General features: G+C 57.7%; 1 protein-coding gene across 1 annotated transcript in view; it reads left to right on the plus strand.

The window, feature by feature from the left end:
- GPR78 (G protein-coupled receptor 78) overlaps nt 1-17,321 on the plus strand; it is a 29,050-nt gene that overhangs the window by 2,602 nt on the left and 9,127 nt on the right. Inside the window, 1 exon segment of the mRNA XM_045056758.1 lies at nt 2,789-2,974. Coding sequence (XP_044912693.1) covers nt 2,789-2,974 — 186 coding nt within the window.

Consider the following 17,321-nt stretch of genomic DNA (forward strand, 5'->3'; position numbering starts at 1 on the left):
ACGTGTCCCTGGTGACGAGGGATGTGGACCCCCTTCTTGTGTGCTTCCTGGCCATCCGTGTGTCTCCTCTGGAGAAGTCTCTATTCAGATCCCTCACGTGTTAAAATTGGATTATTGGTCTTTTAATTGTTATGGTCCAGACACCGGACTCTTATCAGATACATCATTTGCAAATAGTTTGTCCCATTCTGTGTGTGTTTTTTCCCCACTTTCTCGAGAACGTCCTTTACAGCAGAAGTTTTTAATTTTGATGAAATCCAAATGATCTGTTCTTTCTTTTATGGCTCGTGCTTTTGGTTCCGTATCTAGGAAACTGATGTCAAGTCCACGGTCACAAAGTCTTCTACGTGTGGTTTCCTCCCAAGGGTTTTACGGTTTTAGCTCTTACATTAAAGTCTTTGAATTAACTTTGGGTTATTTTTTATGTATGGTGTGAGGTAGGGGTCCAGATTTGTGGTATTTTGCATACAGATGTCTAGTTGCCCACCACCGTGAATTAAAAAGACTGTTCTTTCCGCATCGGGAGGCCTCGCCACCCCTGTAGAAAATTGGTCGGCCGCAGCTGTCTGGCTGTATCTCTGGGCTCTGAATTGTAGTGCCCGACACACTACAGTGTTTGCCCTGACGCCCGCAGCTCCCTGTCCTGGTGAAGCCAGCTCAGTAGCAGGATTCGAAGTCAGAAATGTGCCTCCTCCGGCTTTGTCCTCCTTTTCCTGGGGTGGCTTTGGCCTTTTGAGCTCCCTTTGCATTCCAGATGCATTTGAGAATCAGGGCCTCCATTTCTGCAAGGCCAGGCAATTGGAATTTTGACAGGGACTGCACGGAAGCTATAGCTCCGTCCGGGGGATATTGCCGCCCTAACAAAATAGGAACCCCTCCAGGGGCGCCTGGGTGGCTCAGTCGGTTAAGCGTCCGACTTCGGCTCAGGTCATGATCTCACGGTCCGTGAGTTCGAGCCCCGCGTCAGGCTCTGTGCTGACAGCTCGGAGCCTGGAGCCTGCTTCGGATTCTGTGTCTCCCTCTCTCTCTGGCCCTCCCTCGTTCATGCTCTGTCTTTCTCTGTCTCAGAAATAAATAAACATTAAACAAAATTAAAAAAAAATCGGAACCCCTCCAGTCCACGGACACACAAGGTCTTTCCGTTTATGTAGCTCTGCTCTCACTTGCATCTTGGGGTTTTACCTATAGAAGTTCATGTCACACGTAAGTTGAGATTTTACTTCTTCCTTTACGACCTGGGAGCCTGTAATTTCCTTTTCTTGTCTGACTCCCCTGGTTAGAGCCCCTGTACAACGCTGAACAGAAGTGGCCTCGCTCCTGAATTCAGGGAGGCACCCAGCCTTGTACCGTGGAGCGTGACGGCAGCTGTGGGTGTTCTCTGGGTGATCAGGCGCCCTGCACCCTCCTGTTCCCGGTTTGCTGAGTGTGTGTGTGAGTGTTTTTAATCATGAAACGCGATCATTTTTCAGCTCTTTTGTTCTCTTTTGTTCATACGGGATAATTTCTGCTGCTCCATCTTCAAATTCAGTCGCTTTTTCTTCTGTCGTTTCCGTCCGGCCATTGAGCTCCTGCGATGAGTTTTTAATTTCCACTCCTGCCTTTGTCAACTCTAAATTTCTCATTTGGTCCTTCTTTACATTTTGTGTTTCTTGGCTGGAATTTTTAAAAACTCCTTTCTTTCATTTCAGTAGCGTTGACGCATTCTTCTTGGATTATTTTTATGATGCTGCACTAAGGTTTTCATCAGACAGTTCTGACGTCTGAGTCATGTTGGCGTTCGTGTCTGATGGTGGTCTTTTCCCAGGCAAGGTGAAGTTTTCCTGGTTCTTTGTATGCCAAGTACTTCTGGATTGTATCCTGGACATTTAGGATATTATGTTATACGACTCTGGGTCCTGTTTAAACACTGTGAGGAATGTCCATATTTTTGTGGTAACGGGAATCGGATCCAGCTGGGTCCAGCCCAGAGTTTCCACCAGCCGTCCTGGGTCCAGGTTTAACGTCCATTTCCAGCTCTTGTGGTGGTTTGTCCCGTGTGCACCACCCAGTGGCCAGTCTGGGCCCCGAGAGGTGGTCCGCACTCAGCTGAGTTCCCAGAGTCCTGGCACGCTGTCGACATCAGATCCACGTGTGCAGCTCAGGGGCGGGCCTGGGGGGTCAGGAACAGCCCTGCGGTGTCAGGCTCCAAGCTCCTTCCTCTTTATGACGTCTCAGGGGCGTTCTGGCTCTCAGGGGTCCCCTCCTCAGTCTTCTGGGCCGAAGGCCAGGGGCTCGGTTAGCCGGATTGCTGCACGTTCCCTGGAGCTACGCTGAGTGCAGGCCCAGGCAGTGCCAGGACGGGACACAGAGCAACCAGCTCTGTCCCGTGCTCTGGGGACTTTAGTTCCCCTGATCGGAGAGGAAGCTTTGGGTACCCGTGGGTCCCGCAGCCCCGCCGTTAGTGTGGCGGCCGCCGTGGTCCCGGAGACGGCGGGAAACAGGCCACCCGGCCAGCACAGATGGAGGCCCAGCGCCTGACGCGCCCGTCCCTGTGCCCCCCAGCTTCTCCCTTAGCGCCCTCCGCCGGGTGCCCAACCCCAGGGACTGAAAACTCCCCGCCTGCCCGCTCCCCTCTTTCACCTGGCAGCCTGCAGGCCCCTCTGCGACAGGCTTCTGACTCTTCCCGGAGGGAGATAGTCTCTGCTACCCCACCCCTCCTCTGGAGCCCCTCCTCTCCTCCCCCCTCCCTCCTGCCTCCACGCCCACGTGGCACTCACAGCCGTTTCTGTCTGTGCCCGTCGCCCCCCAGGTGCTGCATCTTTAGGGAGGAGCTCTCGGAAAACCAGGCTCAGAGAAGCCAAGGAAGTGACTCGCGGTGGCAGAGCTCGGTCTACAAGCCGCATCGCCATACTCTGCCTTCCCTGCTCTTGGCACCAGAGATCTCCGAGAAGTCGGGGTCTCGCCTGTCGACCGCCTACTGCCCTCCTCCCCTCAGGTCAGCCTGAAGCTCCCCGGATGGGTGGGGGCAGTGGGGGGGTAGACAGGGAGGGGGTGGGAGAACAGTGCAGCACAGCCACGTTGTTCCTGCTCACGTGCAGGTGTGCGAGGAACAAGGACAACTCCCTCCGCCCTTCCCTCCCTCCTTTTCACCCCTCCCTCTCCCCTTCCCCTTTCCCCTCCCCCCTCCTTCCTTCCTTCCTCCCTTCCTTCCTTCCCTCCCTCCTCCTGCCCCTTCCCCCTTCCCTCCCTCCTTTTCACCCCTCCCTCTCCCCTTCCCCTTTCCCCTCCCCCTTCCCCCTCCTTCCCTCCCTTCCTCCCTTCCTTCCTTCTTCCCTTCCTTGTTTAAGAATCATACAGTTCCCAATGGCTCACACTGTCCTTGACCTACCAGGGAAACCAGGAGAGATATCCATTCATTCATTCATTCACTCCTTCCTTCAGGAGACAGGATTCTGTGGGTTACAGTCGAACAGAGCTGGGTTCTACTTCTATTCTGTCCTGCAGGACCTGGTGCGGTGGCTCAGGGTTCCTGCCTGTCCCCCCTCCTCTGATTTTGCCCTCAAAGCCAGCCGTCAGCTTCCTTATCCTCTACTCAGCCCTTGCTTCTCCCCGTGGATGGACTTGTGGTGGCCTCACAGGCACCCTTGTCACTGTCACGGTTTTCTGTGTGCGTGTGCGAGTCTTTGCAAGACCCGCTCTGAGCAGAGCTGTAAGCCCTCAAGGACAGGCATGATGACCCAGCCCCTGGCACGCAGTAGGCGTTCAACAGATAGCTGATGAGTTAAAATTTTCCTTTGAGGGAGGTGGGAGGTAGATCTTTGTGGAACATTCCAGAAAGGAAGGAGGAGCAGGAGTGCACGTGGCGCCCCCTGGGCAGATCGCCCTGCCCATCCCCCGAGCCCCACCCCCACCCGGGATCGGCCCTCTCCTCCAGGCATCCCACGTGCAGCAGGACAGACCCCCCAGGCCCCCCTCAGCCTCCCCACCCCCCACTTCCCAGGCTCAGCATCTGGCCGGTGTCCTGGGTTGGACGCCTCGAAGCTGCACACAGACATTTACTCTCACTGCCTGGAACGTGCAAGTGTCCAGTGGAGGTGTGGGTGGGGCGGGCTCCCTCCTGGGGCCCCCCGGGGAGGGTCCCTGCCGCCTCTTCCAGCTCCTGGGGCTCCAGGCGTCCCTGGGCTTGTGGCCACGGTTCTCCGTCTCCTTCTGTCTTCACCCGGCTTCTCCTCTGCGGTCTGGAAAGGAAAGGGCCTGCGCGCCTTTTCCTTTTCTTATAAGGACGCCAGCTGCGTTGAATTAATGACCTCATCCTAGCCTGACGACAACTGCAAAGACGCTATTTCTTTCTTTCTTTCTTTTTTTTTTTTTGAGAGAGAGGATAAGGGGGGTAGGAGCAGAGAGAGGGAGACACGATTCCAAGCAGGCTCTGTGCTGAGCCTGATGCGGGGCTCGATCCCACGAACCGTGAGATCGTGACCTGAGCCGAGATCCAGATCCGGACCTTAGCCAGCTGAACCCCCCCCAGGTGCCCCCAAGGACCCTATTCCTAAATAGGTCCAGTCACAGATGGGGGTAAAGACGTGGACGTATCTTTTTTGGGGGGACAGTTCCACCACCACAGCATCGATCACAAAAGGAACCTTCCCTGAGAGGAGGTGCCGGGGACTTTTCTCCGTCTTCTGGACACACGGGTGCCCCTCGTCCGGGTCGGCGTGGGCAGGGCCGGGCGGCACAGGGGGCCCCAGAGAAGGCGAGTCTCCCAGATTCCGCTCGGATGAGCCGAAGGACGAGCCGGGGACGGCTCAGGTCCCTCCCTGGCGAGTGCACAGAAGAACCACACAGGAGGCTTCATCCGCTTTCTTTCCCCTGGTGGACGGGGCTTAGCGACTATGCTGCTTCTCCGAGAATGCGCCTCAAGTGCGTCCTCAGAGGGGAGAGAGATGGGAGAAGAGCAGCTTGCTGGCGGCCGAGGCGGCTTCGCTTGGCAGCGGGCCCTCCCCCACCCGCCAGGCCCCGCCCCTTTGTCACGCAGCCCCCATCTGCCCCTGCACCGGGCACGGGGGACACAGCAATCCCGAGGCTGTGCCCTGCTTCCTGCTGTGAGCATCTCTGATAATCGAACGGAAGCAACACAGCGACCCGACTCGTGACCTGCTCAGCCGGCCCCCCAGGCCTTGTCGGTGCCGGGCAGTGCCCCTCAGGTGGTGTCACAGGTAGGAGGCCGGGGCTCCGGAGGGAAGCCACGTGCCCCAGGCCCATCCGTCCCCAAGGCTGAACTGAATGGGGGCGAGTCCTCCGTGCGATGAGCCAGAGGGAGGAGGGGCTCTTTCCGCCATCGAGGTAACGTCCTGCCTGCCCCGGGTGCCCCCGGGTGGGGACCCTGCGAGGACGCGCCCCTGGAGGGGGGCTATCAGGAGCAGTGGGCGTCAGTGCCCATTCGCCCTGCTTCAGTGACGACGGTGGACAGACCGCCCTCCTGTGGGGGATGGGCTGGGAAACACAGACGCTGCTGACAAAGCCTCCCGCCTTCTAGAAGGAGACAGGAATGAGGGCTGAGAGAGGGTCTCAGGAACGGGTGGCCTGTGCCATCCGGGAGGGAAGCCTTAACCTGTGAGAGCATTTTGGATCCCTGCTGAAGGGCTGGGGGACCCGTGGGAAGAGAGGCCTGCAGGGAGAGACCGGTCCTGGGCGGATTGTGCCACGGGTCTCCGTGCCCCTTCCCCGAAACCCAGTGACCTGGCCAGATGGCCCAGCAGGATCCAGTTCCGTGGCCCCTGGGACTGGGGGTGGGGGTGGGGTGCAGGGGCCGCTTCTTCCTCTCCACCAGCTGGGTGCTGACACGCAGGGTCCCCAAGCCCGCGGCCCCGAGTGACTGTGCAGGGCCGCCCCCCACCCCCCCGCCTCCCGTCGGCCGGACTCCCAGGAGCATGAGAGCCAAGGTCTGTCCCGCCACCCACGGATTAGTCTAACCCAGTCACTGGCCAAACACAGTGAAAGCAGCTTATGCAGGAAAAGGAAAATACGAAAAGGAAAGAAGAAAACGGGAGAATAAGCCTTAATCTCTCGCGGAGTCTCTCCACAGCAGACTGACGCCAAGGTGTGCGGGCAGAAGGAGACAAGACTTTCTGTGCCACTGATACATGAGGGCCACGCGACACGAGCGTGAAAAGAGTGTGGACAGGGCGCCTGGGGGCTCAGTCAGGGAAGCTTCCGACTCTTGATTTCGGCTCAGGTCATGATCTGACGGTTCGTGGGTTCGAGCCGACAGCACAGAGCCTGCTTGGGATTCTCTCTCTCTCTCTCAAAATAAATAAATGAACTTAAGAAAAAAAAAGAAAAATGTGGACAAAATTTGAAACTGGCAGATTGTAGGAGGGTAAAGCAAACAAGAGAAAGAACAGGGCTAGTGTGAAATTCCACGGTGAGTTCCACGCGGTCCACGCGCTTGTGGGCCTGAAGGAGAAGGCACCTCGCAGCCAGCCCTGAAAACTCCTGTGTTTTCTGGAGACGTGAGTGAAAGACGTGGTCATGGAGACACAGAAGAGAAGGAGGGAGTTGGGTGATCGATCAAGCAGAGGGAGTCTGTGGGCACCAGCACCAACCAAAGACCCCTCCGCGGCCGGCGACACAGAGTCCCGGGCCACCCAGCTGAAGCTCCCTCTGTGGCCACAGGCGACCGGGAGACGGGGGTGGGGGTGGGGAGTCAGTAGAGGTTAGTGGCTAACGCACAGGCTTCGCATTAACCGTCTGGGGCCAAGTCCCAGCTCTTGCTTTGCTCAGTCTCACCAGCCGCTCGCCCCTGGTCCCACCCTCCCTGGGCGCTGGTTGAGACGGCACCATCTCTGGAGGTGGACTGAATTGGGAAGGTCCTGACGGAAGTTCTCGCGGTGAGAACAGGAAAGAGGCGAGTCTGTGCAGTCAGGTGTGTGAAGACGCGTCCTGGGCAACGGGGCTTGAGCAATCAAGGGGGGCCTGGGATCCCAGACTGAGGAATTGAAGGGTGGGGTGTGAGCTGTGGGCACTGGGGAGGCATTGGGCATTGTTGAGCGGGGAGATTACCTGGAATTGAGATCCAGAGAGGATCGAAGTACTGAAGCCTGCTCTGGACAACTGAAGCCAAAGAAGAATGGGCTGGGAGCATATGAAGCCATTAACGGAAGCCGAGGAGAGGCCCGGGATCCAGACTTTGAAGGGGGTGGGAGGGTGGGGCTGGAGCAGGGCCCAGGGAGGTGGAATGACGCAGCGTGACTTCTGGGGCCATTTCGCCGTGAATGCGCCGTGCTCAGTAGACCCAGGAGTACGGTCCAGGGAGAGGGCGGTGGTAGCCTGGCTTGGGGTCTTGTGTGCCCCCTCTGCGAGGCGGGGAAGGGGGGGCCCCTGACCCATATCTCACCCAGGTAGTGGCCAGTCGGGAGGAGGAGTCCTCAGGGTGAAGTCTGTGGCACGGACTGTGGACCGGACGCCGGGCAGGCAGGACAGGGGCATCCAGCCCAGCTCGCATCCCCGCTCAGAGGTGAATGGCTCACTCAAGGACACAGGTTGCTTGTGGCTGGGCAGCACCGAGAGCCAGCTTGTGAGATGGCCCAGAGCGTTCCTCTCCCAGCGGGCTGCTGGAGGAATCGAGGGCGGTGCTTGATGCAAACCAGATGTTTGGGAACCGCGTCAGGTGGATACGAGGAGCGGGTGGGCCAGACGGGAGGGGGACTGGCTCCACAGAGTGGCCCTGTGCTCTCACTGTGGGGGCGGATTCCAACCCCAGGTGGCATTGCTTGTGGTGTGGGACCCCTGGCGAGGTATGTGACCTCTGTCTCTGTTCACACTGCTGGGACTACATCAAAATAAAAAGCTTCTGCCCAGCGAAGGAAACCACAAAACGAAAAGGCAACCTACAGAATGGGAAAAGATATTTACAAATGACATTTCTGATAAAGGGTTAGTATCCAAAGTACATAAAGAACAGATACAACTCTCAACACCCAAAAAACAAATAATCATTTTTTAACAAATTAAAACATGGGCAGAAGAAGACACGAACAGGCATTTCCCCCAAAGAAGACATCCAGATGGCCAAGAGACCCAGGAAAGGTGCTCGACATCACTCGTTATCAGGGAAATACAAATCAAAAACAAGGAGATACCACCTTACACCTGTCGGAATGGCTACAATTGACAACACGAGAGACAACAAGTGTTGGTGAGGATGCGGAGAAAGGGGAACCCTCGTGCACGGTTGGTGGGAATGTAAACTGGTACAGCCACTCTGGAGGACAGTGTGGAGGGCCCTCAACAGGTTATAAATAGAACTGACCCATGATCCAGTAATTCCACTATGGGTATTTATGCGTACCCATAGTTCATAGCAGCATTATCTACAGTAGCCAAGCCGTGGAAGCAGCCCGTGTGTCCATAGAGAGATGAATGGATAAAGAAGATGTGGCATACGGGCACAAGGGAATATTACTTAGCCACGAAAAAGGATGAAATCTTGCCATTTGCAACAAGATGGATGGACCTGGAGAGCAGCATGCAAAGCGAAATAAGTCCGAGAAAGACAAATACCCTATGACCTCACTCCCATGTGGAATTTAAGAAACACAACAGATGAACAAAGAAAAAACGAGACAAAAAACCAGACTCTTAACTCTAGAGAACAAAGAGACGGTTACTGGGGGGACGTGAGCGGGGCACGAGGAAAATAAGGTTAAGAAGACGCTTATGTTGACGAGCATCGAGTGACGTATAGCATTGTTGCCTCGTTACAGTGTGAACCTGAAACCGCTACAGTACTGTTCATTCATTATGTTGGTTGGAGTTTAAAAACAAACTAAGGAAAGCTGTTCAGGTGGATGAAGTTTTGGGGCGATGGTGGGGAGGTTGGGAGCTGACACCCAAGAAGGAACTCTCGAAGACGTCTTTGGTGCAAAAAGGTGACTTTAGGAAAGCCCGGGGGACGGGACCCGTGGGCAGGAAGAGCTGCCCTGGGGTCGTGACGGGTGACTGATCAGATACCTTCGGGTTGGGAGGGGGTCAGGGATAGAGTAAGTCTCTGAGGAATTTTGGAAGCGAGTTTCCGGGACCTTGAGGGGCCGGCTGTTGATAGGAAAACGCCATTTATTACCGTTGAGTAAAACCTCACTCGTGAGACCCTTCAGATGCGCATCAGGGGCCAGAAGCTTGGACTATGATCGCCAGCGTATATCTTGGGGGAGTTGAGATAAAGTTTCGAAGGGAATTTTTATATGAAGTCGACTCACAGGTTCCTAGGGGGGAGTCAGGATAATGTTAAGCCAAGACTCCCTTTTGCCCCCAGCCAAGTGCCATCATCGAGACAGCTGAGCTCCCAGAGGGAGGTCACTCGGCGGGTTTCAAGGACTTGCCAATGGGCTGTGGGCAGGGAGGGAGTTTAATTTTTCATTTGCCTTGGTTTCCCACATCACCACGGCCAGCGACTCAACCCCTCACACCTCGGTGAGGGTGATATTAGGGCTCCAGGAAGCGGAGTCTACAGGTTTCTGGAGATCAGGCTTTGGATCGGATTACCTTTTTCTTGCAGTTGCTAAGTCCTCTGCAGACTGGAGGAGACGCGTGTCCTGCAGGGCGGTGACCTCCATCCGTCAACCACCTGCTTTCTTTCCTTTCCCCTGTTCTTGGGCGGCCAGGAGAGGCCGAGGAATATCACACGTGTCCCACTTGGGGCGGGGGGTGCTGTTAGCCTGTCCTCTGCCCTCAGCCCGCCCCGCGCTCCCCCATCAAGGTGACTCTTGATAAAGAGTCCAGTCGGATGCACCTGAAGGTGACTTTCTGTCCTTTTCTGCGCAGAAGCAGTGGGCGGTTTCCATGGTCTGAAATCAGCCATCGCAGCCTTCAGGCAACTCCCGCCCCCTTCCTGGTGCTGGGGAAGCAGGCGTGGCCCCTGCCCTCCTGGAACACGGTCTTACGGTGAAGGTTGCCCCAAAGCTGCCCTTGAGGACGGTCCAGCCAGCAGATCATACAGGCGGAGGCCGGTAAGGGGAGGATGTGACGGGGGGTGTCCAGTGAATTTGGGGGCCTGTAAGTGAGGCCTGAAAGAAGACGCAGCGTTAGCCAGGCTGAGAGAAGGTCAGAGGGTCCATGAGATGGCACAGCTTGTGCAAAGGTCCTGAGGTCCGTGGGAGCACAGCCGTGCAGGAGCTGAGGTAGAAAAAGGGCCTCACAGGCCACCACGTGGGGTTTGGACACAGAAGGGCCACAGGATATCCTTGCAGGGGCTTCAGATGAGGAGAGCGTGTGTGAGGTGTGTGGGGGATGGGTCCCAGGGGCAAGGTGGATGCAGGAGGTGGTGAGGAAGTGACAGCTCTGATCTGAGGGGAGGGAACGTGGGGGGCACTTAACGCAGGCAGGACCTCGTGATGCTTGGGGCCGGGTTCCTGCGGGGGGTCCTGGACAACTCTCCAGGTCAGACCCTGGGCGCCTGGCCGGTGGCAGTGTCCCCGTCGTGGCCAGCATCGAGGTCACGGCGCTGGGCGGTTGGATCGCCCTCCTCCTGACAGACGGGAGGGCAGGGGTCACTCCTGGGAGCATCCAAGCAGTAATGCGGGTCCCCGTGGGGCCGGGCTGGCTGCCGAGTCTCCAAGGGTCCACACACCGTCGGAGGTCTCCCAGGAAGGTGGGGTTTTCTTGTAATACGTTCAAGACCTATTTGTCTCTCGGGGGACGACGTTCTCCAGCCCGAGCCGCCGTCTCTGCTGAGCGATTTTGCAAGGCAGGGGGCAGCGGCCGGACATCCTGCGAATGCACAGGGGACCGGAGGTCGCCGAGGTAGGGGAACTGTGTGTTTTAGGTTCAGCCATAAGTTGAGTAGACGATCTGCAAAGTGCAGCCTCCCGTCCCAGTAAGTGAGTGAGTCAGGACGGGGGCTTCAAGGGGTCGGGAGCCTCTGTTTTCCCGCACGGGTCTGGTTCAAAGCCATCCGTTCGTTGCCTGCTCCCCCGATTTCTTTCTGATAGAACCCCATGTCATCCCCTGCCACTGTTGGGCTGGGGAACAGAAACCCATCCAGGTGTTTCGGAGGGGACTGAGTACAAGGTGCTGGTCAGAGTGTGGGAAGGTCTGGGGGGAGGGGGTAAGAGACAGGAGGGTGACGCCTCTGAGGTCGGGGCTGCTCCCTCTGGTGGGCTGAACCCTGAGTCCATGCCTGCCGGCAGAGATGCGGTCACGGCCAAGTCCTCTGCCTTGGCCAGCTGGGACCACCACGAGGCCGCCACGGCTGTCACGCGGGTGTCTAGAGAGATGCCACGGGAAATTGGGAAGAGCAGACGGTCTGCTCACCCTCCCCCAGCCACGTGTCCCCCTGCTGGAGCCTAACTGGAGGCCTGGGAGCCTGAGAAATGTCCCCGTCCCACGGAGCAGGAACGAGGCTGAGAGCAAAATGGCAAGGGATTAGCACAGCGGTGATGTGCTCGTTGGAAGCCTCCGTGTCCCAGCCTCCTCTGTAACCCAGCGTGGCCAAAGAGAACGGATGGGAGGTGCTGAATGGGGTCCTGGGAAATCTTCGGAAGTCTTGGGCTATTTGTGCGTATCCTCTCTCCCTCCCTTCCCCTTCCTTCTCCTTTCTGCCTGAAATGTGATGTGATGGCTGGAGCTCCAGCAGCCCTTTTGGACCTTCAAGGAGGTGACCTTGAAGACGTAAGCCAGTGTCTAAGGAGCATGGAACAGGAGGACAGAACTGGGGTCCCGGATGATGTTGAGGCTGCCCATTGCTGCTGCCCTGGGTTTCTCCTGTCTGGACTTTCCTATGGGAGAGAAAACCTCTCGTATCTATCTACTCATTTGGGTTTCCTCCCACATTTAGCTGAGCCAAATCCTGATTGCTGTCTTGATTTTCACTGTCAACTGAAAACCTGAGATTCAAGTACCCTGCCCGTAAAGCCGGGGCAGTAAATGACTGTCCAGTCCATTTGTTGGGAGGACGGCATTGCTGGTGGCCAGCCACTGCGCAGCCCCTGGCTTACCGACACCCATTCCTCTGGGAAGGAGATACGAGTGTGCAGCCGGGAAGCTGGCTCTCCCCTGATTGGCGATGGTGAAGGAGACTTTTTGTGTGGGTCTCACGGAGAGGATGTGAATTAGCAATGGGGGCTTTGGGGGCGCCTGGGTGGCTCAGTCGGTTGAACGTCCAACTTCGGCTCAGGTCATGATCTCATGATTTGTGGGTTCAAGCCCCGCATCGGGCTCTGTGCTGACAGCTCGGAGCCTGGAGCCTGTTTTGGATTCTGTGTCTCCCTCTCTCTCTGCCCCTCCCCCACCTCTCTCTCTGTCTCTCTCTCAAAAATAAACATTAAAAAAAAATAAAAATAAGGGGGCTTCGGGGAGGCAGCTCAAGGTGTGGCATGGGGCCATGGTGGTGACAAGATACAGTCTCTGGCCCCCAGGGTTTAGAAGGGGTGTCCCAAATGTGAGCGGTTAATTACACAGTGACATAAAGGGCATATGGCTGTCAGGGTCCCTGGGGGACATGTCCCCAGACTGAGGAGGGGTCTGAGATCTCCTGGAAGTAGACCTGAAGGAGGGTCAGAGCCAGTCTGAGCAGTGGAGACCGGGCGGAGTGGGAACAATACTCCAGCCAGAGGGAACAGCCTGTGCAAAGACCTGAGGTTAAGAGAAAGAATGTCCAAAACATTAGAGTGGGGGACGGGTTACCTTATAAGTAAGTGAGCACCCCATCCCTGGAGGTATCCAAGGAAGACTGATGCCCAAGGAGATGGACAGGACCTGGGTCTGCACTGAGCAAGAGGAGGAGGGGCCACCCCAGTGACCGTGACTGACAGGAGCTGTGCCGGAGGCAGGGGGGCTGGAGGCCTTGCGAGCTGGTGTGAGCAACTGAGCAGGGCAGGCGGTCAGAGCCAAGCCCCCCCTCCAGAGACCCCTGACGGGTCCATGCCCACTGGGGTGTGGGAAGAGGGGCATCCCTGGGTTCCCCAGGAAACTCCCAGGATGTGGTCCGTGTCCCTCATGTGGAGACACCCCCAAGTGGCCAGTGAAATCCTGTGACATTTCTAGGCGGAGCTGCGGCTGGTCGAGCTGGTCGGGGGGCTCTCCCGGCCGTGGCCGCATCACCGCTGTGGGCAGAGTGGTGGTGCACCTGCGTCCGTGCTCCGGGCCCAGCCAGGGCCAGCCCAGAGCCAGTGCCCGGGACAGGCTTGTGGAAGGAACGCATCAGGGACCCAGAAGCTCGGCCCAACTTTCCCGCGGCCTCGGCAGCTCACCTCTTTAGTGGAGGCTCTGCCTCCTCACGTTTGCAAGTAGATGGTACCCCTCTTCCTCCAGGGGACGTGAGGACTGAGTGAGAAGGCACGGGGAGTATAAAACCCTCGGGGCCCCCGGTTTCTCATCTGTCAAAGGAGCGACAGGAAGCACCGTGGCCCGGGGCACGCGGTGGCATCCCAGGATTGCAGAGCTGGGGCCCGGCCCGGATCTCGGGCCGCAGGGCCAGGGCTGAGCCCCGGAGCCCAGAGCCAGGCCACGCTGCCACCTCGGCGGTCGTGCCCAGCGCGGCTGGACCTCTCCGCCAGCTGTTTCCCACATTAGCTGTCCCTCCCGGGAGGGCGTCCAGCTCAGGAAGGGTGGGGAGGAGAGGTCCCACGAGCTTTCCAGGCAGCCCTGCGCTCCGGGGTCTGCAGCCGGCTGGCAGGGAGGGCGCCGAGCCTTATCCTCCTCAGCCAGGGTCTGGAGGCCGGCTGCTTTGCCACCAGGCCCCCCCTTTGATCTCCGGGCTCACCGCCCTTGAGCTCTGGCAGGCCTGGCCGGGCCGGCCCTGTGTGGGAGGCAGGGTGGCCGTGGATGCAGTAGGGCGGGGCCTGGCCCGAGGTGAGCTGTGAGACCGCAGCCCGCAGCCCTGCTCATCTGTGCGGAGTGCTTCGGACAGGCCAGGCGAGGGGAGAGGCTGAGCTTGCAGGCAGAGTTCTGAGAGGGCCCCGAGGTCCTGCCCCCCGGTGCGCGCTGGGCGTCTCCCCTGCGATGGGGAGGAGACTGGGAACCTGACTTTAAGAAAGGGGACACCTTGGTGGGCCTGACCTGATGAGAATCCCCGAAGCCCAGCGGGCCCTGCTCGCGTTTGTACCCCATGAGTCCCGCTCGCCCTCCTCGGAGAGGCCGCCCCAGCTCCCGGCCCGAGGGGCCCCGCAGCGTGGGCTGAATCGTGAAGCGTTAACACGTTCCTCAGCACTGCCCCTGTGCCCGGAGTCCCTGGGACCCCCAAAGCCGGGCTGCATCCTGGAGGGGGGCTGCGGGGAGGTCAACCCCCGTGGTGCACGCTCCAGCCCCGCCTCCAGACTGTTCTCCCAGACGCCCGGCACCTAAAAGAGCTGATGTGTTTCCCACGGCTTCTCCGGGGGTGACTTACGGACACCTGTCATGAAAGAGAGCATTAAAAAATGGAATATGCACGTCATCAAAAGGAAAAGGAAATGGGAAAGGGATTACAAAGGAGTTTTAAAAATCAGATCAAGTCGCATTCCTGGAGAAATCACGACTGCACGTCGTGTGAACTGAATGCCAGGGTTGTGTCTGGGGACTCACCGTCACCCCCTCACACACGCTCACCTGCATGCACACCCCCCCACACTCACCTCCACGCCCGCCCGCACACACACCTGCACATACACGCACAGGCACACGCGTGCACACGCACAGGCTTGCACTAAGATCCTATAAAGCATGTGCTACACCTCACTCTCTCTCCTTGGCTCACTGATAAGCCTGGGCAGGTTCCCACGCGCATCAATCCAGACCTGAACGGATCCCCCAGCCCCCGGCACCTCCTTGAGTGTGGCGGGGACCAGCCGTCTCTGGGTTTTGTGACCAGGGCCACTGGACCTCCGTGTGCCCACACCTTGGCTTACACACGAACGCCTCCTTGGTGTTACCTGCCGGACAGAAAGTTGTCGGGTGCTACAGGCCTTTAATAAATATTCGTGGGATGGAATTTTAAATTTCTAAGCTGAAGGACGCGCCATTTTTAGTAGCCGTGGCCACACTCGGGGCTGCGCACGCTGGGCCCGGTTTCCCAGCTAGCTTTCCAGGAAGCGACTTTCCCCACTGACGGTGCAGAGCCCAGTCTCCCCTTCCCCGTGTAATTCGATTACTGGGAGGCTGGAAACGTTGTTCCAAAACAAAATGTAGTTCGTTTGCTGACGCTTGTGTATTTGCAGCCCGTCCTCCCTCTCTCGTGAATTCCGGCCCCTTTCCCCGCTGGGTTTCGTGTTGGGCGCTTTTCTCTGCATTAAAGCACCTGTGAGGCTTCCTCCCTGCCAGGCTGGTCTACGGGGCTAGGGGTGAGGACTGGCACGAGCACCGGGTGCAGGGGCCACGGGGCAGCGATCAGGAGCCCCCACAGGAGGGGTCGAGCCCCTCGCGGTCCTGTCTCCCTGGGGCGGTGGCCAGGCTGGGCTCTGTGAAGAAGCAGAAAGTGGGGCTTCTGGAAGGGATTTTAGTCTAAAGGGGGTGTTCAGAGACATGCCTTCTTGGCGCGTAGACAGAGAAATGACTTGTCCAAAGTCAATACAGGCAAAAGGAAGCCACGCCGGGAAGGAGGAAGCCACTGCTGGCCTCAGTGACAGGGGCAGGGCCCTTCTGCGTCCAGCCGTCCACAGGCCACTGCCCACCCCCTCCGCTGGGAGCCCCGACTCCCACCCACCTCACCAGCCGTGCAAGCCACCCCGGGACTTGCCGGTGATAGAAATTATCAGGGTTTTACAAAACTAAGATGTTTCAAAGCTGGAAACCAAAAGTCAGTCGTGGGGAGGGCAGCCCTTGAGGTGTGAAAGGCACATTGCTTAGAGTTTTGACAGAGGATTTCAACTGGATCTTTCTTCCTGAGCGATTTCCTAATTTTCAAGCAGTTCGTGCTCTCACAGGAAACGTGAAGCCAGAGGAAAGTATAAGGAAGCAGAACAAACCCCAGGCGCTCATAATCCCGCCACGGGTAGCCGAGCACCATGTGGACTGGCGTGTTTCATCCAGGCCTTTCTGGGCGTCACTGGGGGGTTGAGATCCCAGCGTGTCTCCCGTGGTCCTCACGAAACAACACGCAGTGAGCGGGGCCCACACACCCGCCTGTCAGCGGCTGCACCGTGCTGTGCTGTGGGGATAAGGTAAGAGTTTGCCAGCTTCCTGCCGTCGGGTAATTCGTCACTTCTCTTTCATTCTGTCCTCCCACCTTCCCTTCCCTGTGTGTGTGAGCAAACATTTTTGCTGGCATTTTGGATTTCTCCTTTGAGATGCTTGCCTGAGAGGCAGATTGCTGGAGTATGGGAGGGGGCATCCTGATGGACCTAGAGACATTCTTGCTGCTTCCCCCCAAATCCCCAGACGCCAGGTCTCAGGTCTCGCTGCCCCGCCCCCCTGCCCCCTGGGTTGTAGGAGGTGGCTTTGAGCCCTGTGGTCTTACAATAGAATACCCCTTAATATCCACACCCTCAAATCTCATTCCTGATGGAAGATTTAAATCCTCTGTAGGGTGGCACACAGGGTCTAACCCATTTATCTTCCAGTCTTAGAGAAAAAAAAAAAAATTAAAACGTTAACCTGAAGGCCCCGCCCCTGCCCAGTAACTTTCAATGGTTCCATGTTGCCCAGACAATCCCCAGGGGCTGCTCAAGGCCATCAGAGCCTGGCCCCAGCCACTCGCGATGGATCCTTTCGCTGCTGTGACCACAAAGACGGCCACACCCGCACCCAAGCTCCCCACTTCCTCCTGCCTGGCCCGGCCTGGCAGCTCTTCACGCCCCCCTAAGTCTTCCAGCCCTGCCAAGCCAGGAGAACCACACCTCCTCCGTGCACTCGCTGAAGTTTCTACTGCAGCCCCAGCAAAGTCCTGGGCTTGAGTGAGCCTGCTTCGGCTACTGGGTCAAAGCCGGCTGCTCTGAACTGTTCCCTTGTCTGGAAATCGGGGCAGGAATATGCACCGGCCGGGGCCGTGGCGGGAAGTAAACACAGTTAAAGGGAACAAGCTTAGTAAGAAAAGATGCTTAAAGTGAAGCAAAGTTCAATGCACTCAGTTACACGGGTTCCCCTCCCTGACTGCGCGTAACAAACGTTCCGTGCACGTTCCACGTTCCGTGGAAACGAATTGGCTCGCGAGTGACGGTACCGCATCGTAACTGATACAATTCGTTTGTCTTAGGCAGCGGGATCATTATTTCCTCCAGGGGTTCAGGGTGCTTGCCCCAGACCTTCTTTTGTCCAATCTTCTCCCCGCTCATCAAAGTGTGAGGATCAACGCCTGCTGGCCTCCACAGTCTGGGTCGTGTCTGCCCCAGGTCCCTTACGCATGCTGGGTGCCCAGAAGTCCTTGTGGGCGG

The sequence above is a fragment of the Felis catus genome, chromosome B1 (genome assembly GCF_018350175.1).
Source record: "Felis catus isolate Fca126 chromosome B1, F.catus_Fca126_mat1.0, whole genome shotgun sequence".
Taxonomy (NCBI): Eukaryota; Metazoa; Chordata; class Mammalia; order Carnivora; family Felidae; genus Felis; species Felis catus.